The sequence below is a fragment of the Tasmannia lanceolata genome, unplaced genomic scaffold, assembly GCF_043159265.1.
Source record: "Tasmannia lanceolata isolate RefF3 unplaced genomic scaffold, GAP_Taslan_0.1 ptg000024l, whole genome shotgun sequence".
In the NCBI taxonomy this organism is placed as follows: Eukaryota; Viridiplantae; Streptophyta; class Magnoliopsida; order Canellales; family Winteraceae; genus Tasmannia; species Tasmannia lanceolata.
In genome coordinates this window covers 9,090,306-9,113,747 of record NW_027518701.1, presented here as the reverse complement: position 1 = coordinate 9,113,747, position 23,442 = coordinate 9,090,306, and the positions used below count along the sequence as shown (strand labels likewise).

The window sequence follows — 23,442 nt, the reverse complement described above, 5'->3', positions numbered from 1 at the left end:
ATCATACTTCTCATGATAAGGTGATCATAAGTAGAGTTGATACTTGAAAAATTCAGTTAAATTGTGACAAAATCGAGTACTAGTAAGTGGTGGTGACGATGTTCAAGTTACATAAGGATCAAGACATCCAAATTAAAAGTTTATCACCATACTTCAGTGACGATTGTCATGCTGAAAAAGTATTGGATTGGATGACCGAGATGGAGAGTCATATAACTTAAAATATCGGAGAAGGAGCAGGTTAATCTCATGGTGATTAAAATCCAGGGTTATGCTTTCGCATTTTAGAAGCAAAATTCCAGCCATGGTGAAGATGAACTAAGGGATAAGATGAAGAAAGAAATTAGGGTATATTTTTTCTTCTAAAATATATCCAACTATAGAATGAATGTTATCAAAACTTGAAGCAAGAAACCGAAGAGTTTGAGAGCAAACAATAAGCTTTATTGTTTGGAACTCGTTGCTGGATTTGTTAAAGGGATTCATTCCTCTAAATTTCACGCTACTCTTCAGGAAGGTACAATATTGTATAATTGTTTGAAGCACTCAGCTGAATGATAGTTGTTTCCATTGGAATATGAGTTGTTCTAAGGTAGCAGGACATAGTCCCCTTCTACTTTCCGATTAGGTCACCAGATTGGTGATTGGTAACTGTGTCCTCTAGTGTATTTTTATCAGTTCATTCTGAAGTTGTTTCTCAATTTCATGCTAACAGGTTTGCCCTACAAGTAAACATAACACATTGAAGAGTTAGTTAAGGTGTATCTTGTCAATGTGGATCTATCAACAGAAGGCAGGAGTGTAATTCTGCTCTTATGCACCATGGAAGTCGCTCTAAAAGCCCAAACACTTGATGGGTGATGCTACAACCACACATCTCACCGGAGAGAAAAATAAATAAAGATCTTTATTCTCTAAATTAACTGAACGGGGTTGAATTTTCTGACTTATTTTGAAGTAAAATAACTAAATTTCCGAAACCTATGCTTCTAGAAGGTTCATAATGCAAGCAAAGCTCATAAACAAGCCAATAATTCAGCAAAGATGACATGATAGAACAAGAGGGTTAACATAGATCCAGAAGTATGCTGAAGGCGACTAGAACATCATTCCAACATAAATAGTAGGACATACAATGTTCCATCCATCACAATAGTGGAAAGCTATGTCATTATGATATCTAGGGATTTTCAGTGATTTGTATTTAATTTCTAGGTAAATTTTTACTATGTTTTGGTCGGCCCTAAGAAAACTAACATAGTTAGTTTTTTTGTCTAGTAGGGTGCTTAATTTTGGCTTTACAGCAACATGTAACACTTTCTAAACCTAGAAATTAGGCTTTACTTAGGTTGAACTAAGGGGTGAAACTGATCATATACTAATGTTCAAAATTGATCTACATCGTTTTTAAGACCTAACTCCCCAAAATTTAGTTTTTTTGCCCTTTTTCGTCTTTTTATACTCTAAACACCTACTAATGTTTAAGTTAGGTTACATGTGGTCTATTAAGTTCTTAGTCACAAATATTTATATAGGAAATTTCTCCCGACATTTTTGTGATATTTTCATGCTAAAAAATAAAGGTACTGATATTGGCACTACCATGTTATGATAATTGCACCAAGCCATTTTGTCTTGTTAGATAACTACATGGTGCAGAGAGAGAGAGAGAGAGAGAGAGAGAGAGAGAGAGAGAGAGAGAGAGAGAGAGAGAGAGAGAGAGAGAGAGAGAGAGAGAGAGAGAGAGAGAGAGAGAGGAAGAGAATGGCGTGAGAGTCCAGAATACGTTCAAAGCATTCTCTCCCCCCATTCGATATATTAATGATAATAATTAACATACTATGACCATAATACTCTTAGTACGTTCAACACTCCCCCTCAAGCTGGAAGGTATATATCATATATTCCAAGCTTGTTACAAGAATCTTTTAGTTTTGCACTACCCAATGGCTTGGTAAACATATTTGCAAGTTGATCTGCAGATCGAGTAAACACTGTGCAGATCTCGCCACTCTGAATTCGATGACGAATGAAGTGACAATCAACTTCAATATGTTTGGTCCGTTCATGGAAGACTGGATTTGTTGCAATATGAATTGCAGCTCTATTGTCACAATACAACCGTGCTGGAGATGTAGATGAAAAACCAATCTCTGCTAAGAAAGATTGAAGCCATATTAGCTCCCCACTTGTATATGACATAGCTCTATACTCAGACTCTGCACTTGAGTTGGACACAACATCTTGCTTTTTACTTCTCCAAGACACCAAATTACCTCCTACAAACGTGCAATATCCCGTAGTTGATCTCCTGTCAGCAGGAGATCCTGCCCAATCTGCATCACTAAAACCTTCTACCTTTTCATGTCCATACTTTTTGAAGCATAGACCCTTACCTGGAGTACCCTTTAAATATTTGATAATCTGAATGACAACAGTCCAGTGGGAAGTACGTGGAGCACTCATAAAACGACTAACCATACCAACTGCAAATGATATGTCTAGACGGGTGATAGTCAAATAGATTCGTTTTCCAACCAGTCTTCTGTATCGACCTGGATCATTCAGCAACTCTCCTTGATCAGGAAGAAGTTTAACATTTGGATCCATAGGGTTAGTCGCAGGTTTCACCCCCATTGAGCCTGTCTCCTCTAAGATATCCAGCACATACTTTCTTTGTGACAAAACTAGTCCATGACGAGACCGTGCTACCTCAATACCAAGGAAATATCTGAGCTGGCCCAAATCTTTAGTGGAAAACTCTCCTTGAAGAAAGGACTTTAGATTTTGGATGCCAGACTTGTCATCTCTTGCAATTACAATGTCACCAACATACACTATCAAGAGAATATATCCAGAATCAGATTTGTGACTGAACACGGAATGATCAACAACACACTGTTTCAAGCCAAAGCGCAAAACGGCAGCACTAAATCGTCCAAACGAAGCCTTAGGCGATTGCTTCAGACCATAAATTGCCTTCTGAAGGTGGCATACAGAAGAGCACATCTCCCCTCTGAGCAACATACCCAGGAGGTTGCTCCATATAAACTTCCTCTGAAAGATCACCATGAAGGAAGGCATTCTTAACATCAAGCTGATACAGAGGCCAACCACGATTAACAGCTAAAGAAATCAGTACTTGTACGAACGGAATTTTGGCTACCGGTGAGAAAGTCTCCTGATAGTCAACGCCAAATGTCTGAGTGTACCCCTTAGCAACAAGGCGGGCTTAGAGACGTTCAATAGACCCATCTGGTAGGTACTTGATGGCAAAGACCCAACGACAGCCAACAGGTTGGGCACCAGAAGGAAGAGAAACCAACTGCCACGTTTTATTGGAGTGAAGTGCAGCCATCTCAGCATCCATAGCAGCCTTCCATCCAGGATGATTGAGAGCATCTGTAACTGACTTAGGCAAAGTGACTGAAGACATGCTAGAGACAAAGGACCGAAAAGATGGTAAGAGATGCTCATAAGTAACAAAATTAGAAATAGGATGAGCCACAGTACGTGATCTAGTCTGGGATGCAATAGGTGAATCATGAGTAGGAGAACAAATACCTGAAGGTTGACAATCCGACTGTGGAAGAGGATCAGTGGGCTGAGACGATGCTTCAGTCGTCGAAAGAACGACCTGGCGAGGTCCCGAGTAAAAGTTTTCAGTTCAGAATCCACAGGACCTGGAAGAGAATCCACAGAATCCTTAGGGTCCACAGGAGAACTTGTGGCAATGTCTGGAGCACCCACAGGACCTGGAAGAGAATGACCCATCACTAAAGGAACGGGAAGGCTAGGGATGTCAACATGTAAATGAGGACCTGAGCTAGACAAATAAGGCTGGTCCTCAAAGAATGCGACATCCGTAGAAACATGTCTTTCGAAGGCGAGGGCTATAACATTTATAACCTTTTTGGGTTCGAGAAAAACCCAAGAAAATACACTTCTCTGCGCAAGGGTCTAACTTGTCAATACCTGGAGACAAATTATGAACAAAACAAGTACATCCAAAGACACGTGCCACTAAAGGAAACAGATCTCCAAGAGGATACAAGACAGAAAATGACGTTTGACCAGATAAAACTGAAGAAGGTAGACGATTACTTAGGAAGCATGCCGTGAGAGCTGCATCTCCCCAGTGAATCTTAGGAACCTTCATCTGAAACATAATCGTACGAATCATATCCAGCAAATAACGAATTTTCTTTTCAGCAATACCATTCTGTTGTGATGTGTGTGCACATGACGACTGATGAATAATACCACGAGAGGAAAGAAAATCATGAAAGCCGTTATCCACAGAAAAATATTCCTTAGCATTGTCAGTACGCAAACAATTAATCGTACATTTAAATTGATTTTCCACCTCAAAATAAAAAGTACGAAATGCATGAAACACTTGAGATCTATCTTTAAGTAAAAACAACCATGTGGTCCTCGAATAATCATCAACAAATATGATAAAATATTTATGTCCATTTAACGAAGTAGTTCTAGCTGGACCCCAAACATCAGAATGTATAAGTTCAAATGGACGAGACACTCGACTACTAACTCGAGAAGGGAAGGACACACGATGGTGTTTTCCCAACTGACAGGACTCGCAATGAAAAGATGGAATTGGAGTTGAAACAAACGAAGACTTTCTAAGCATATCCACTGGTGGATGGCCCAAACGACAATGCCACTGATAGGCATCCGCCGAAGTACGAAGAGCAACACCAGCACTATCCTGATCAAGGTAGTAAAGGCCATCAATCTCACGGCCCAAGCCAATCCTCGTCCCAGTCTTCATGTCTTGAAAAACACAATGAGAAGAAAAGAAGGAAACAGAACAGTTAAGAAACTGCGTTAATTGACGAACAGATAATAAATTAACAGGAAAAGACGGAACATATAGAACAGAAGACAAGTGAAGACCCGTCGAGATGGAGACTACACCCATGCCTGAAATAGGGGATGTAGTCCCATCAGCCAAGGTAACAGTACGAGGACCCATAGACGGAATAGAGTGGAAAGAAGAGAGAATGTTAGGGTTACCAGTCATATGGTGTGAAGCACCTGAATCAATGAGCCATGGACCAGAAGAACTACCAGAGAGAAAACATGAGGGGCTACCTTGATGCGCAAACGTGGCAGTGGGCTGCTTTCCTTTGTCTCGGGTACAGAGAACTTCCTCATATTCAACACGAGGGACAACCAGAGTATCAGGCGTCACAGATGGAGCATCAGAAGAAATACCATCAGAAGCAGCAGAAGCATTCGCAGTTCTGTATGGATGAAGTTCAGGGTGTAAATCATAGCAATTATCAGCGGTATGTCCAGCCATACGACAATGAGTGCAAAAACGGGGCCCACGTCCACGGCCATGTCCAACACCACCATCACGGCCACGACTACGACCACAACTATCACGGCCATGGCCAAATCGACCAAAAGCACTAGATGAATGGAACGAAGAGGGAAGAGTGGCTTCAAAAACCTTAGGCTGTGATGAGGAATCTTTCGAAGCCATAATAACCACCAATTACGACAATCCAAATAACCAATAATTAACGAGGACCAAGTAAACAACCACCAACAATTCGTCCACAGATAACAATAGGAACACAAGAGTCAATAATCCAACAAACACCAATAATCATCCACACTCAGCAGCCAACAACCAACCAACACCACCAACAATCTACAATAAATCCACAATCATCAGCAATCACGAACGATAATCATAACAACCCAACATTCACAAGGAACCAACACGACTATCAACAATCGTCAACCAATCCACCACCGACAACAACCACCGAGCATCACTAACAACCAAGCGATGAGGCACAACCGATCACTCTAACCAGCAACCAACAAGCACCAATAAGTCTACCACAGGGAATCACCAATAAAGTCGCCAACAGTAAACATCCACACCAACACCACAATCACCAACACCAACATACAACTAAATCTGTTAACAAATCACGGTCGCAGGCACAAAGACAATGTTCCGGGACAAATAAAGAGACAAAAAAAAAACCCCAACACATAGAAGAAAGAGAGTAGAATCACCAACAAACTTCCCAGAACCAACAAGAGAATAAAATATGGAGAAGAAACAAGTTTAAACTATGAAGAGAGTAGGATTTATGGACTGATTTGAGAAGAACGAAGAATTAGGGACTGATTTGAAAAGATAGGGTTAGGTTTGAAGGATGTGAAGGGAAGAAACAAGGAAGAGTTAGAGTTTAGGGTGGAGGGAAGGGGACGTGAGTGGATTAGGGTTAGGTTTTGGGTGTGAATAGGGGGTGCAAGTGGGTTAGGAATAGGTTTTAGGGTTGTGTTTACGATTAGAGTTGAAAGAGAAGGGATTGTGTTCGTCTCGTCTCGTCGCGTCTTCAGGGTTAGTTTTAGAAGTTCTAGGTTTTAGGTTTCTTCAAGGATGGGTGGTCCGATCTTCAACCTTGAAGCTTTGATACCATGTTAGATAACTACATGGTGCAAAAAGAGAGAGAGAGAGAGAGAGAGAGAGAGAGAGAGAGAGAGAGAGAGAGAGAGAGAGAGAGAGAGAGATTGGCGTGAGAGTCTAGAATACGTTCAAAGCATTCTCTCCCCCCATTCGATATATTAATAATAATAATTAACATACTATGACCATAATACCCTTAGTACGTTCAACATGTCTTATTATCTAAAAAGCTGTCTATGGTTAAGCAAATTAAAAAAGGAAGGAGACGCTGAGTTTGTGCATTTATTAAAACATCGTATTGCCAATATCATTATCGAAAATAAAATATGAAGAATCTGAACGAATTTTCAAAATCTCAGGTAAATTTTTGGATTGTCGTTTTACAAAAAATCGCAAAAAATTGTGATTTTTTAAAAATGCTGGTGATATTTGTGATTGAAGACTAACATCCATTTGAAGATCTAATATTTGTTTTTAGGGAGCTTTGTTGTTTTTAGGATTTTTACCTTAATTTTGTTTTTATAAAAAATGAAGAAGAAACATGAGTGTTTGAACATATCATTATGCTGGCTACTATTTGCTGGCACTCATTTTAAATTGCCAATTTATCCAGATGTCTGTGGATTCTTATAGAATCAGGGAACTCATTCTCTTGCATAAGGCCTATGATTTCCTGTAGCGCCAAATGTTTGTTTGGGAATTTTAACTAGTGTGTGTTGAGATGATATTTAGATGTCAAACAAATAGAGATTAGCATGGCTAAATAGCGATAGTTTCTATGATGCTTATTCTTTGTACCTACATGATGTCACATAATTCATGCTTATCTTAATGATTTCATTTTCTTTCTCTGCTACACAGATTTGTATCCCACATCCTATTTTAGTTATAATTTGCAGTAATGTATTCACATGCTTACTTTCCTTTTGTGCTAATTATAAGAGAATTTTTTACTTCTTTGTTTAAGTGATTGGAGTTTCCATATTTGAAGAAAACATATTTGGGAACTCATATGACACGAGCTTTATTTCGTCTCCATTATTGTTTGCAGGCTTTGGCCGCAGCTTGTAAGACTGTGGATTGCTTTAAGCTTGTGCATAGTTTGCACGGTTGTTTTCTTCGAGCTGGGGATCTTAGCTGTAAGGACATTACTTTAAGTGAAATATTTTAAATATGATAGATCGTTGGGTTGAGAGCTAAGTCACATGAGTTCTCTTTTCTCCACTTCGCTGCTTTTCTCTTCTCTTCACAATCTTCTTTTACCATTGTATGCCCAAGTAGGGATCGGGATCTTTGAACAATAACAGGGTCTAGAGCATGATCTAATGTTTTTACTCTTCCTTTATCTCTTATTGACTTGAGGATCTTTCCTTCTCTGATTCAGAGTTGTGCATTGTGGATCTTACCTTCTTTGGTATCAAAGTCATTGACATCTCAAATTTTCACTAATAAAAAACAAGATTAATTTTTCATTTGAACCTACTCGCAAGAAAACATTGCGAACATCATTAGAAACAAGTGAGTCTATGTTGGTCCAAGTTCGGGCAAGCTCATTAACCACGTTGTTAGCATGATGGAGTATTGGAGTAAAAGAGATGGGGATTTCGACAGAATCATCAAAATATGACTAGGAAAATTGCCAAAGGTTGAACCATTGGGCTTACAATACGAACAAGTGTCCTTGTTGCAGACAAGCCAACTGCCCATTGGTGCTCCATCCTGACAAATTAATAGCACTCACAAAGTCCTCTTCCACTAAACGTGCCTACCTTCTTGATCCAAAGTTAATTTGTAATCTTTTCAATAACCCTCTAATTTTTACCTCACTAGAACCATCCATACTAATGCCCCCGTGTCAATAGAATCATCTCTAAGCAAGTGAAGTGACTGATACCAACATTTTCTGGGTTACCTATATTAAGATATTGAAATTCAACTTTATAAAATTTTGAGGTGGGGGAATCCACCGGACAATGTTTCTCATTAGCTTTTCTGCACCAAGTAATCGCCTTCCACTTCTAATGTGATTCAGCGCTGAGAGTTTCCATTTTTGGATAGTTTATTTTTTGGACCAATTTCTATTTTCTGACCACTTTCTATTTTTGCCTTGGCGCAACGGTAAGGTTGCTCCATTGTGACCTGGTGGTCACTGGTTCGAGTCACGGAAACAGCCTCTCTGCTAAGCAGGGGTAACGCTGTGCACATCTAGCCCTCCCCAAACCCCAGAATGGCGGGAGCCTCGTGCACTGGGCCGCCCTTTTTTCTAGTTTTGGCTGGTTTCTTTTTTGGTATGTTGTTATCCTAGATGTTGGAGCTGCCACATCAGATAGGACCCACATCTTACCTTGACTTATCACCTTTTTTTACCCATTAACCGTGCCATGGCCCACTTAAGCCACTTAACAAATGTCACTTAAGGTAAGTCACTTAAGAGATGCTTATAGCCAATTGGATCAAAGCAACACCCCCGCCACCCCAAAATAAAAAAGGCAGCCACAAGGCAGCAGCCATCTCTCTCTCTCTCCCTCTCCTTTCTCTCCTCCTTTCTCCTCTTCCTTTTTCTTTCTCCCATGTCTTGTTCCTTGATGTCCCAGCCCCCTCATGTATTGTCCGCTACTCCCCCACCACAATTTATCATTTCCCCTTGACATCACCCTTCATCCCTGTACAATACGGCGGCCGACAACCACCTCCGTTCTCTCTTACACCCCACGACCTCCAACTCTGCTGGTTGCAACCTTGTCTGCCATTCTTTTCCTTCTACTCATCTTCTTCTCACACTGCTGTCTATAGTTTCTGTCCCAATGTTTTCTTGATGTCTTTTCTTCTATACTGCAGTCCACTTTACCTCTTTGTTGTCCTTTGCTGCCCCCGTCGGCGTTAATTGTGTGGCCCACATTGGGACCCACACATTGAGTTGGACTCCAAACTCTTCTTGAAGAGTCCCACTTAGTGATTTATTTTAAAAGGCAATTTTAGATGATAAATCCCATACTATCTTCAGGATAAATTAATAATATCTAATTAGTGGTGTGGTGTCATTAGAACTCCTAGTTCTAATCAAATTAGATTCTATAAATATCTCTCTCTTCTTGATGGGACGAGAAAGAGATATTAAGAGATAAAGAATTCCATCCAAAGGGGTTCCTGGTCTGAGAAGGAAGAGAGCCTGTGATTCCCTCAATCAAGTCATAAGGCCTTCATCAGATTAGACGAACTCCTTTCAATGTTTGTGGTGCGCACGGGGTAGATCGATACATTCACTAGGACCGATTGCCAGAATTTTTAGCTTCATGATCTAATCGCCGTGGCCGAGGTACGCTTCCACTAACTACTATGTGTAATTCTAGGTTAACAATTGGTACCGGAGCCACCTTTGGATTATGGTGATTGATCCAGATTGATAATTGATTTTATTGTTGAAAATTTCGGATCAATTTTCTATCAATTTAACCGTTCTATATTTGATCCGGAAACGGATTGATGAATGGTTTTGGAAGTGATTTTGCACACTACCATCGAAGGGGTAGATCATAGTAAATTGATTTGAATCATTGGGATGATATGTTAATGGATATATGATCCGAGTAGTAGTAAAGGATCGATATTGCTCATTGATCCATGTAAGTTTAGGTCAAGTGGTTGCCCGTGCTCTGCCTGCGCCTGCGCCTTGTTTCTTCTATATGTCCATCATTCTGGGAACTATATCGCTGGACTAGTAGAATCGATGGCGTCGCCGGCTTCATCTGTCGTTGGTGGCTGGTGGTGGTTTGGAGACACTTAGCACAAAGGAAACCACAAACAAAAGGGAAATCACTGCTTTGACTCTCCAACAACTTTTCTCCCATTGTATTTATAATAGTCACTTTAGTCAATGACAATAATGTGCCTTTTATATAGTACATAAACTAAGGGGTATAATGGTAATATCCTCTCTACTTATATATGTAAAATGTGTTATGTATACTTGTTTAAAAAAGCATCTCCATACGACGTATATACACCCCAGTAATGGTGCCTATAAGCCGTCTATGTGAGGTTTAATTTTGAGTTGGAACATTAAAATTTTTTCAAAGACGATCGTGATGCCTCTATTCCATTCATCCATGATTTTAGTGTTTGAAGTTTTCATTATAAGATTTCATATAGCTTCTTGATTGTGTGGATCTTTCTAACTTAATGTAATGCATCTTTTTTTATTTGAATGGAGTGACATATCAGGTCCATTTTTTTTCTATTTTCACATAGCATTTTGACGCTTGATACAAGCTTTTATGTTCTTCCTTGATTCATCAATATATTTTTGCAGTACCGATTATATATCAGGTTCATCGTGCACGTGATGGGAATAGCTTTGCTACCCGACGAGTTGATGCAACACAACAAGGAAATGTCATGTTCACTTTGCTTGCTTCTTTTCAGGTAATGCATTCTATCCATTCAATCATTTTCTCACTAGATTTAGTAACATGTTTAGAAATATTAATTATAGGCTTTAAATGGTTTAAATTTTAATCACTTTAGTGGCCTACTGTGTGCTCCTTTTTCTTTAATAAAAAAGTTTTCTGTCTTTTCTTTCTTGTTTTTCTTTTTTTTTTTATGAGACGGGAAAACCATGTATGTCAAGAATGGGATTTCTTTCTTGTTTTTCTGTTTGATATCTTCTATAGAAAAGTGTTTGCTGAAAGGTTTGACATTTACAAGTTCTTTCTATCACAGTTCAAATTAGAAATCTCTAAAAAGTAAAACACATTCATTGGTCAGATGTTATTTAGATTATTGTGGATTGTGGATGTGGTATTTCCTCTCTTCTAGATTAGTAAATCAAGGTTGAAAAACTACAGGAGAAAAAATAAGAAACCGGAAGAGAAGAAGAGACAAAGAGATAATGAGTAGACAAAGGAATAAGAGATGAGGAAGGGAGGTGTTTGAGTGGTTGGAGAAAACCCCCACCCATGGACTTCTCTTTTTTATTTTTGCGCAAAAAATAAGAGATAAATAAGGTTCATTGACATAAGTCACAAACATAGGCAACTTTATCACATGGAAAGGATTAAAGTACATAACTACGCATCTACACTAAAAACCACAATAAAAATTAATAAACCCCATTTCACCTTTCAACAATGCAAAAGATGGGTCCCATCCAGCCTTTATTCTTCTACCTGCATGTCCAGCTTGTCAATAACATCACGAAGATGAACCCGGACTGTAGCCTTTCACAAGTATATTAGCCAAGTGAGAGGCAGACCAAACAACTAGAATGGAGATAGTATGAGAAGACACTTTCTCATGGACAGAGTGACATTCCAACACTATGTGCTTAATCCTCTGATGAAAAACTGGATTAGATAAAATATGTATGACGGCATGACAATATATTTTCCATAAGCTCAGATGTAGCACGAACCATTGATCAATATTCAATTTCAGCTAAAGAACGGGCAAAACAACAGATTGCTTCGTACTCTTCTATGTCACCAAATTACTACCAACATACCATACCTGCTGATAGACCGTCTAGCCTCAGACAAGCCAACCCAATCAGCATCACAGTATCTGCTAACATCCAAGCGATCATGACTCTGATACAGTATACCTTTACTCGGTGATCCTTTCTATTACGTTAGAATGCAAATAACATCCTCATAATGATGTTTTTATGGTTTATGCATGAATTGACTTCCCAGCATAAGGTCTGAATATGTAATAGTCAAATAAATAAGATTCCCAATTAAATGCTGATAGTCTCTTCTTCATCTATCACTTGAGTGATTTAATCGGTGAAGATGTCTACCTTAAAATTCTATAAATGGCTGGTAAAATATAAAGGATTTAATAACACCTTCTCCAACAGCTCAAGCTTTTGGAGTAACTGGTTGTTTCACAATGGCTACCAGATGATTGCTAAATGCATCCATAAACTGGCTACTCAGGTTCACTACATGTAATATGTTTGGATGAGTAACTGTGAGGCATATTGGTGTATAATAACACCTTCTCCAACAGCTTAAGCTTTTGGAGTAACTGGTTGTTTCACAATGGCTACCAGATGAGAATTGCTAAATGCATCCATAAACTGGCTACTCAGGTTCCCTACATGTAATATGTTTGGATGAGTAACTGTGAGGCATATTGGTGTACAAACAATCTTCTTATCCATTGCCACATCGTTTAATAGTTTTTTGTTGTACAAAATGTACTCACACCCACATCCATACATACGTAACTTCTGGAAGGAATAGTGGGGGCAAGTAACTTCTACTTTTTTGTTCAAGCAAAGCTTCCTCTTCATGCTTAGGCGTCAATCCATTTAATACAAGTGTACTTTGGTCTTATAGATGGCCAGTTAACATCACTTAGCAATCAACTGAAAACGAGGGATCCTCCAACTTACAAGTTCATGTTTTCCGTATCCTAAGCTCCATTAGAGAAGAGAAAGAAGAAAGAAGAAAGGAGAGAAAGGAGAAGAAGAGAAGAGAGAGTAGAATGACTCTCCCTCTCATAACATGTATTATATATATGTAACTAGGGTTTGTGTTCAATGTCTAAAATAATTGGGTATGTAATTACACCGCTTCGTCTAACACTCCTCCTCAAGCTAGAGTTTATATGTCATACATCCTCAGCTTGGCACGCATATCATTTAACTTCGCTATGTCTAGTGGTTTAGTAAACATGTCAGCTGGCTGATTGCCCAATCTAGTGAAAACATTACGTATTTCCGCTTTTTCAATCTTCTCATGAATGAAGTGGCAATCCACCTCAATGTGCTTCGTCTTCTCATGGAAGACTGGATTTCAACCAATATAAACCGTTGCCTTATTATCCCAATATAGTGATGCTGGAGATGAGGAATGCAAGCCAATCTCTTTGACAAAAAAAGATCTCAATCAGATCATTTCACCACACGTATGGGCTATGGTCAATACTCCGCTTCAGCCCTTGACCTGGCTACCACATCTTGCGTTTTACTTGTCCATGAAACTAAGTTGCCTCCCACGTATGTGCAGTACCCCTGTAGTAGACCTCCTATACACAGGTGACCCAGCCCAATCTGCATCAGTACAGTCCTGTAATCTCATGTGATTATGCCTTTTCCTTTACCAAGAGCTTTCTTCAGGTATCTTACAATCTGGGTAACTGCTATGCAATGAGATGGTGAGCTCATGAAGTGACTCACCACGCCGACTGCAAATGAGATATCTGGACGGGTCAAAGTGAGATAAATCAATTTTCCATTTAGTCTTCTGTATCTTCCTTGATCCTCTAGTAAATCCTCTTGATCATGATAGAGTTTGATATTAGGATCCATGGGTACTTTAGCAGGTCTCACTCTCAAGAGTACTGTTTCTTCCAATATATCTATTGCACATTTTCTTTGTGACAGAGACAATCCACCACGTGAATAGGCTACCTCCACTCCTAGAAAATACCTAACGTGACCAAGATCTTTTGTGTAAAATTCCTTCTCAAGAAAATCATTCAGTCCTTGTATGCCTTATCTATTACTCCAAGTAATAATAATGTCATCCACATAAATGATTAGGATGGTGTATCCTTCGTCAAAAGGGCGGCCCAGTGCACGAGGCTCTTCCCATTGCGAGATCTAGGGAGGGCTCGATGTATCCTTCGTCAAACTGAGAGCTAAAATCAGGATGGTCAACAACACATTGTTCCATGCCAAATTGCATAACTGGCTTGCTAAGCTTGAGGAGATTGTTTAAGGTCATAAAAGCTTTACGCAGACGGCATATTGCATGCTTCATCTCCCCCTGTGCAACATACCCTGGAGGTTGCTCCATAAAGACTTCTTCCTATAGGTTATTATGTGGAAAGGCATTTTTTATATCCAATTGATAAAGCGTCCAGCCCATGCTCACTGCCATATAAATCAGAATACAAGTGGAAGGAATTTTGGAAACTGAAGAGGTTTATGTGTAATCAATGCAAAAGGTCTGTATGTACTCTTTGGCAACCAACTGTGCTTTCAATCTTTCAACTGTCCCATATGGTAAGTATTTCACGGAAAATACCTAACGACAACAAAGAGGGACCAACTGCCAAGTATCATTACAGTGAAGTGCACCCATCTCAGAATCCATTGCGGCTTGCCAACCTGGATGAGCTAATGCTTCTGCAATAGAATGAGGAAGAGAAACAGAGGACATGATAGATAGAATAGAACGGTAAACAGGCAAAAGACGAGAATAAGAAACAACATTAGAAATCAAATGTACAACAGAATGAGAACGTGTGCGAGAAAAAACTTGTGCATCATCAACTATAACAGAGGGAACATGTACTTGAGGGTTGGAGTCAGATCTGTTAGGCTGAGAAGGACGTGGGTCGCATGAAGGGCGGTCCACACAAGTAGGGAGAACAATTAGTCGAGTACCACAGGAGTAAACCTGCACTGGAGAAGGTGAATAAGACAAAGCCGAGGATGGTAAAGGAAGAGGAAGTGGAGGATCACCAGTAGACATGTTAGGAGAGTCCGCGAAATATGTGGTATCCTAAAAAAAGGTGACATCGACAGACACATCGACAACTTAGGACTGTAACAGAGGTAGCCCATTTGGGTCCTGGAGTAGCTAAGGAATATGCACTTCTCTGCATGGGGATCAAGCTTATCCAGACAGGAGATAGATTATGTACAAAGCAAACACAAGCAAAAACTCGAAGAAGAAGAGGAAATGGCTAGCCAGATGGGTGCAAAATAGAGAAAGGGGTCGGATGATTCTAAGCAGAAGATGGAAGACGATTTGCTAAGAAACGTGTAGTGAGGACAACATCAGCCCAATAAGGCTTCGAGACCTGCATCTGTAACAAAGTGGTTCATGCAATATCCAGAAGATACCTAAGTTTTTTCTCGGCAACCCCATTCTGCCGAGAAGTGTAGGCACAAGGATTGATGAATAATACCACAATTTTCTAAGAATTGTTGAAAGCCATTAGATGTAGAGAAGTGTTCACGATAATTATCGCCACGCAAACATTTAATTGATCAATTATATTGATTAGAAATTTCAGAATAAAAAAACAAAATGCTCTAAATACCTTAGAACAATCTTTTATTAAGAATAGCCATGCCATTCTCGAAAAGTCATCAACAAAGACAACGAAATATTTAAAGCCAAACAAAGATGTAGTCCAACATGGACCCCATATTTCTGAATGGACTAACTAGGACTCTTTTACACGACTAACAACTCTAGAATAAAAAGAGATGCGATGTTTAATAAACTGACAAGACTCACACTGAAATTGACTTATTGGACTATAAACAAGCGAAGAATGCTGTAGCTTTTCCACAGGAGGGTGGCCCAAATGTCAATGCCATTGATGCCAGTCAATAGAACTCCGTAAAGCTGTAGCAGTAACCTTCTGATCAAAATAATATAGCCTGTCCACTTCATGACCCGAACCAATCTTCCTCCCAGATTGTAGATCCAAAAACGTACAACAAGGAAAGAAAGTGATAGAACAATGAAGATTTTTTTTAGTGAGTTGACTAAAAGAGAGCAAATTAAACGGAAAACACGGAACATAAGAAAGAGAGGAAAGGGATTGGCCAGAATTAGGAGAGGCGACCCCAACCCTAGAAACCGAAAAGGTAGTCCCATCAGCCAATATAACAAAATTACCGGACGAAGAATATGACTAAAATGAAGTAAACTAGATTGACCATTCATATGGTTGGAGGCTTCAGAGTCAATGAGCCAAGAGCCAGAACTATTGAGAAAACAGGATGGGGTGCTACCTTCCTTGGTGAGAGTGGATGTAGGATGTATGCCTTTCTCCTTGGACCTCAAAAATTCCTTATATTCAGCATGGGAAATAACCAAGTATCAATTGGCTCAACAGGACCATAGGAAGCTCCATCAGAGTAGAACCAGAAGCAATAGCCATGAAAACACAAACAACAAAGGATTTAGGAAACCAACCAACGACAAGAACCACCAACAAGGAATCAAACCAAACCACACCAACGGCAAGCATAACTACTGACATATCATACAAGAGCCATAAGAAACTATCCAGACACAAGCCACATAACTTGTGCGAGCGAAGTAAACAGCAACTCAAGCCCCATTGGGACACACGTCAATGGCGAAATACCATGAAGAGAAAACAACCAAGTGTGACTCACATCTTAAGTGCACAACAACGATGAAGGTCCCGAATGAAGAAGCGAAGTTGAACCAAGCTCGAAAAATGAAGAAGGTGGAGTGTGCAACCCGAACAACCAAGGGTTGGTGGGAATGGTAAAACGGATGTTGAAAAATACCAAAAAACTAGGATCGAATAACCCAAAAAGGGTTATCCGAAGGATTGGGATGGGAAGATGGGTGCGGCTAGGGCTTGTAGTGAGGGGTAGGGTGGTGCGACTTGTTAGGATTTGGAGTTTAGGGTCGTTCGGCAAAGAGAGTGAAATATTGGGGGGGGGGGGGATACAGTAGGGGTGACGGCTCCGCAACCGAAACCCAATTAGGGTCGTTTTGTTGAAATTCAATACGAGAAAAAATAGTCGTTGATTAGATTCCGTTGGATTTCGGCCGAAATTTTGAAATTTCAGCCAAAATTTCAGTTTCGGTGAGGACCGAAACGCATTCTGAAACCGAAATTTGAAACCATGTTTGGTACCATGTTGGCCGTATCCCAAGTTCCATTGGAGAAGAGAAAGAAGTAAGCTGAGACTGAACTACGAAGTCTGGAATTTAAGTGCATTTTTAATTCCCAAGCTCCACTGGGCACAAAATAGGGGGGTGGCGGCTCCACAACTGAAACCCTACTAGGGCTTTTTTCTCCACTTCTTCAAGACCCTAATAAGAACCTTTAGCTTTGGTACCTTGTTTGTTGTATCCCAAGCTCCATTGGAGAATAGAAAGAAGAAAGCTGCGATTGAACCACAAAGTCAGGAATTTTAGTGCATTTTTCACATATTTTTCATCATGTACTTTCACCACACATTAAATTCATGCAGTTTTGTGATGCAAGTAATGTATCTCAAAACCTTTGGGAAGTTATTAGATTTGGTTTTTAAACCTTAACCCGGTTAATCAAGTATGGTGATTGTTAGAAGTGGATAAGGAAAGAGGAGAAGAAGAATAGCGAGGGAGAAGATGGTGAGATTCTCCACTAAGGAGTCCTCCCATGTAAATGATGTATATATAGGCTCAACTAGGGCAACATGTGTACAAAGACTACAATACCCCTCATACTACAAATAATGACTAAATTACCCATACATACTCTTCAACACTCCCCCCCTCAATCTATAGTGTATATACTATGGAACTCTAACTTGGTACAAATAAAACTACAATACCCATCCAAACAACTGTAAAACCCATACAACAAAAAAAGATAATCATCCCATACACACGGCCCAGCTTGGTACAACACTCCTCTCAAGATGATGTGGTGAATAAATAATGAAAAACATAACAAAAAATAGCAATGGCCACAAGAATACAACAGCGAGGTCAACGCACATTAGAAAAGAACAACCCTCCTGAAGTAGCACTACGGCGAAGGCGATCACAGCAGGGCCTCCCCTGAATGAGAATTCGACTAATAAATCTGCAGACCACGAATGATCGAACGGAGACACCTTGACAGGGAAATAGCAGCGATCCATCGAGCAAAATAAGCACCAAAGGTGCGCACACGAGCAAGGACGATGCAACATGACCACCGACGATGCACCACGAGCAGAGATCAGGTGAACATCACATCGCTAATAGAAGAAGAGCCGCAACCCATAAGGAAATATAAAATCAGCCAACAACCACAAGGATCAACCACCAACCAATAGGGGCACAACAAAGTGACGCACAACAACCAACCAACGATGGCAAAACATCACATCGTCAGATAACAAGGCCGAAATCAACGCCAATGACCCGAAATATAGCCACCAGTAACGACAAGGCCGAAAGCAAAGCTAATGATAAGGCATATAGCCACTGACAACAACAAGGCCGAATGCAACGCAAATGACCGGGCATATTGCCACCACCAACAACGAGGCTGAAAGCAACACTAATGACCGGGCATATAGCCACCAACAACAATGTGGATTGCTACGCAAACCACTACAATCACAAAAAAAGGCATAAAATTACGCGTGTAGAAGCACCAATAAGGTGGATTGCAACGCAAACTACAACAATGACAAAAGGCATAAAACTACGCCAAGAAACTATACTCATTATGTGGAAGCATCAACAACATGACTCAAAAAGCGAGTCCACGAACAACACCAAGCATGAACGGAACCAACCAACAATGTGAAGAACTAACCAACAAAGAACAACAATGATCTCAACCATGATCAACCCAACCAACAAACTAACCACAACCACAACCAACCCAACCAACCACAAGCAATAAATCAACAACCAACCACAACCATTCAAACAACCCCTGTCCACCAACAAACTAACCAAAAGACTACCAATAAAGAATGGAGAACAACATCAACTAGAGAAGACAACAAGACAGAAGAGGAAGAACAACCACCGACAGGGAACTCGATGTTGAACAACCACCAACAAGACTATCAACAAGGAATGATGAAATGACATCAACTTGAGTCACCAACAACACACCAACGAAGAGGGCGGGACTACATCAACCCTGAGACGACAACAAGACAACAACATAACAACGACAAGGCAACACTCCATCCTTGTAACTACATGAGGCCTTCAACATTCCCCCTCAAGTTGAGGCCATAGGTATGACATCTCTCTTAGACATTTCAACAAACACTTGGCATGCACCTTTGAGATCAACACAAACACCATATAACACAACGGATATAGAGAGGGAATAAAGATTAGGATGGAGTGGGGGAGAAGGGGATTCAAAATAGAATGAAAGGGATGATTTAAACCATAAAGAAAGGGAATAGGAAACTAGAATGACCCCAACAATGGACAAATGATTGAGAAAGAAAGAGATTAATGGATGTAAAACAAGTGGGGAACAAGAAAAGAAGGTATGAATGGGGGAAAAGGAGGAAAAGAATATACAAGAGGGGATCTTTTTGGGTTTTCTTTTTGTGTTTTGGATCGATGGATTTACAAATGGTATTTACAAAAGAGGTTGGGTTTAGGGACTTACAAGAACGGGTTAGGGTTTTTAGTGATTTAGGATTGGGGAAGAAGGATTTGCGGTTTTGGAGAGAGATTTAGGGTTTTGGGATGGATTTAGGGTTGGGGGGGTTAGGGATTCACAAGTGGGTGTGGTGAGTTAGGGTAGGACTATTAACAGTAGTAGTTAGAGAGAGAGAGAGAGAGAGAGAGAGAGAGAGACTCTTCTTTCTTTCCTCTTTTCAGGATCTTTGCTCTCATACAGTGTTAGAAGTGGATAAGGAAAGAGGAGAAGAAGAGTGAGGGAGAAGATGGTGAGATTCTCCACTGAGGAGTCCTCCCATGTAAATGATGTATATATAGGCCCAACTAGGGCAACATGTGTACAAAGACTACAATACCCCTCGTACTACCAGTAATGACTAAACTACCCTTACATACTTTTTAATAGTGACTATATGGACTTTACAAATTAGATGAATATTGTTTGTTGCAAGCAGGGCCTTTAGTTTCAGTGAAAGTTCCAAGTTTCTAGCAATGCGTAAGATGAACATTAAGATCTCCACAAAACCTTACATTCCCTATTGAGTAGCTAGAGGCTTTGTCTATGGAAGCATGCAGATTAAAATATATCTCCAACAATTAAGCCTTGATTTGCCATAATTCATTAAGCTCCCTATGGTGCTCTCTTTGATCAAACTATAGTTGCCGCAAATGACTTTTGCGGGTGGGAAATGCGTTTCCCCATTTCCGAAATGTGAAAAAGTTGGGGAAATGTTTTCTAAACACATGGAAAAAATATGGGAAACATGTGGGAAACATACGGGAAACTTGTGTGAAAATATGTTAAACTTGTATGAAACGTATGAGAAATGCGTAGAAAACATATGTAAAACATTTTGCAGGAATCACACTAAAAAATTGTGGAGTACATATTAAAAAGAAAAACGATAGAGTATATATAATATAAAAAACTAGAAATGAGTAAAAATGTATGCTAAATAACAATATATATGAGCAATGATAGATACAAGGGAGCCCTTGCATAAAGAGCCGCAAAAGGGCTCTTCATTGGATCCACGTCATTTTCAGTTACATTTTAAAATCGATTGAAAAGGTAAAATCAGTTACATTTGATGATGTGGATTCAATCAAGAGCCCTTTTTTGGCCCTTTATGCAAGGGCTCCCTTGTATCTATCATTCCTCTCTCTCTCTCTCTCTCTATATATATATATATATATATATATATAAAACATTGCATGGATTCTTTGCCCCCTGATGCCGAATCCGTGTCGACAAGTCTCCACACGCGAATCAGACATGGATTCACATGGGACACACCCGGATTCTTGACGTAGACGTGTCTTGCATGAATCCTGTATTTTCGGGCGAATCCAACACATCACTGTATGTTTTAAAATGCGAATCCTGTATATTTCCCCTTGAGCATGTTTTCTGCTAAATTTTTTTTTATATAAAAGCACATTCTGTATTGTTTTAATAAAAACCCTAGCGCCTCAACCCTCCACCCTCAAACATCAACCCCTTCCTCCTTCGACTCTCTTAATTAAAATGCCTCGACCCTTTACAAGCGCGCCCATACACACAAATATATATATATATATATATATATATATATATATATATATATATCAATTTTTAATTTTTAAAATTTTATTTTATTTAGTAAAAATTACCGAATCCTTGAGTCTTATTTTTTAGGTTTGCCGAATCCGACACCTCGAATCCGTGTCGGATCCTGACACGCGAATGTGAATCCATGCAGATAAAAAAATGTAAGCTCAAGGGTTCAAACATTCACCTTTACCTTCTTGTTTTGATGCTAGTAAACCCAAATTGATTAGTCTTTATGGACTAATGTGTTGCTTTGTAGTGTTGTGCCTTAGACAGGAACCTGACAGGTCATATCGCTATTACACAACTCAACACATGGCTTGCGGATCAACATGCATAAAGGAACCAAAGAGCTTGTACACACATGGGAGACATCATCCTCGGAAGATGTTCAAGTGAAAGAGCTCAAGTAAAAGTTCCCACAAACATGCCGAGCAAAGTGCTAATGGAAGCTTGGAGTTGAACCAGCATTGGTGACCACCTCATGTACCTCTCAACATGATTTGAAGAATGGAGGAAGTCACAAGATCCAAAGCAAGTTGAAGAGTTCATTCACAAGTTGAAGATGTCCAAGAAAGTGTGGAGGAGCCAAGACATCAAGAAGACTCAAGGTTTACACTTTTAGATTGTATTGGAGTCTTCTTATTTTAAATGTATTTGCACTTTCAAAGGTTTTCAAAATGGTTTCGTAAAACAAATTTGATGTCTTTAGAAACCATCATCACTCCCCAAAATGTATTTGAAAACCTTGGACAAAAGCCCAAAGACCATGGCCCAAGACCTTGGATTTTTATAAGTTGAAAAGGATTTTCAAATAGGGCCGGTCGACCGGGGTTTCCCAGGCGACCGCGACAAGGTGGCTGGAAATCTAGCACTTGTTGAAACATAGCAGGTCGGTCGACCGGGGCTTCCTGGGCGACCGCGGAGGTGTTCCTGGAAATCCAGAAACACTCCATCATGGTCGGGCCGGTCGACCACCATAATGCCGAGCGGCCGCGGATAGGTAACTGGACAAAAATATAAAAGTCCAGGTAGCCCTCGCTGGACGACCGCCATGGGCCGGTCTGAAATTTGAAATTTATATAAAGAGCTTGATAAGGGCGGGCGACCGCCGTGCCTCGGTCGACCGCCGCTGCCTGGAAAAAGAGCCGTTGGGGCTTGCGCAGGTTGACTTTTTCAACCCAGTTTTTACAGTTTTACTCCCCAAACGGTCATATCTTTCCATGGGCTATTTAAACCCTATCCTAGACCATCTAATCAACCTTTTGGCAAATCATTTTCAAATCCTTTGAGCCTAAACTTGCAAATCTAAGGTTTTTTAGTTTTCTCCTCTTCACACTTTGATTTGTACATTTACATTCAACAAGAGGATATCCGTAGGGCTTTTATTGGTGTAATCTTTTGGAGAGAGTGTGAGCTTTTGAGTGTTTGTATTAGCCTATCAAGAGGCATTAAGTGAGCTTTATTTTCTTCCATTCTCATTGTAATCGGGGTCTACGATTCTGCCTAACAACAAAGGTGAATTCGGCGCGAAGAGAAGCTTCTCCCTTTGAGGCTTTTGCGAAGAGGGATCACTACCTTTGAGGCGGTTTGCGAAGATGAGTGATTTCCTTGGAGGCGGTTTTGCAAAGAGGGATTGTTCCTTGGAAGCGTTTTGCAAAGAGGGTTTGTTCCCTTGGAGGCGGTGTACATTGTAAAGCTTGGGACTCGTCGTTTAAAGAGATCTATCATAGTGAAGGAAAATCCTAAGGAAAGACCAAGTACTTGGGTAGTGGAGTACGTCTGTTTGTGACCGAACCACTATAAATCATTGTGTGGTCTCCTTGCTCTTCTTCTATCCTCATTTGGGTGTTTGGTAAATTCTAACCCTCATTTACGTTTATGATTAATTGAAAAAGTTTTAGATTTAAACTTGGAATGCTTTTCAAAAGCCTAATTAAATTTATAATTGCTAATTGTTAAAATTGGTTTTAACATTATACATAATTAGGGCAAAAATTTTAATAATCCAATTCACCCCCCCTCTTGTGTTGCCTATTGGGATTTCAAAAAACATAATTAAATCATGTATGTATGCCTGTAATTTTAATGAAAACTAAGAAAAAGATTATAATTGCATGTATGTATGGGTAAAAGCGCGTAGAAATTTGAAATTAAGAAATTCCAGACTTGCAAACACAGACTTGCAAACACGAATTTCTTTTTTCCCCTTATTTATCATGTGTTTCCCTTGATGTTTCTCT

The 23,442-nt window shown here is 39.8% G+C and overlaps 1 protein-coding gene across 1 annotated transcript in view; it reads left to right on the top strand.

The window, feature by feature from the left end:
* Window positions 1–23,442, top strand: part of LOC143856995 (acyl-CoA hydrolase 2-like) — a 76,854-nt gene that overhangs the window by 31,530 nt on the left and 21,882 nt on the right. Inside the window, exons 8-9 of the mRNA XM_077367272.1 lie at window positions 7,513–7,599; window positions 10,770–10,882. Coding sequence (XP_077223387.1) covers window positions 7,513–7,599; window positions 10,770–10,882 — 200 coding nt within the window. The remainder of the gene's footprint in view (window positions 1–7,512; window positions 7,600–10,769; window positions 10,883–23,442) is intronic.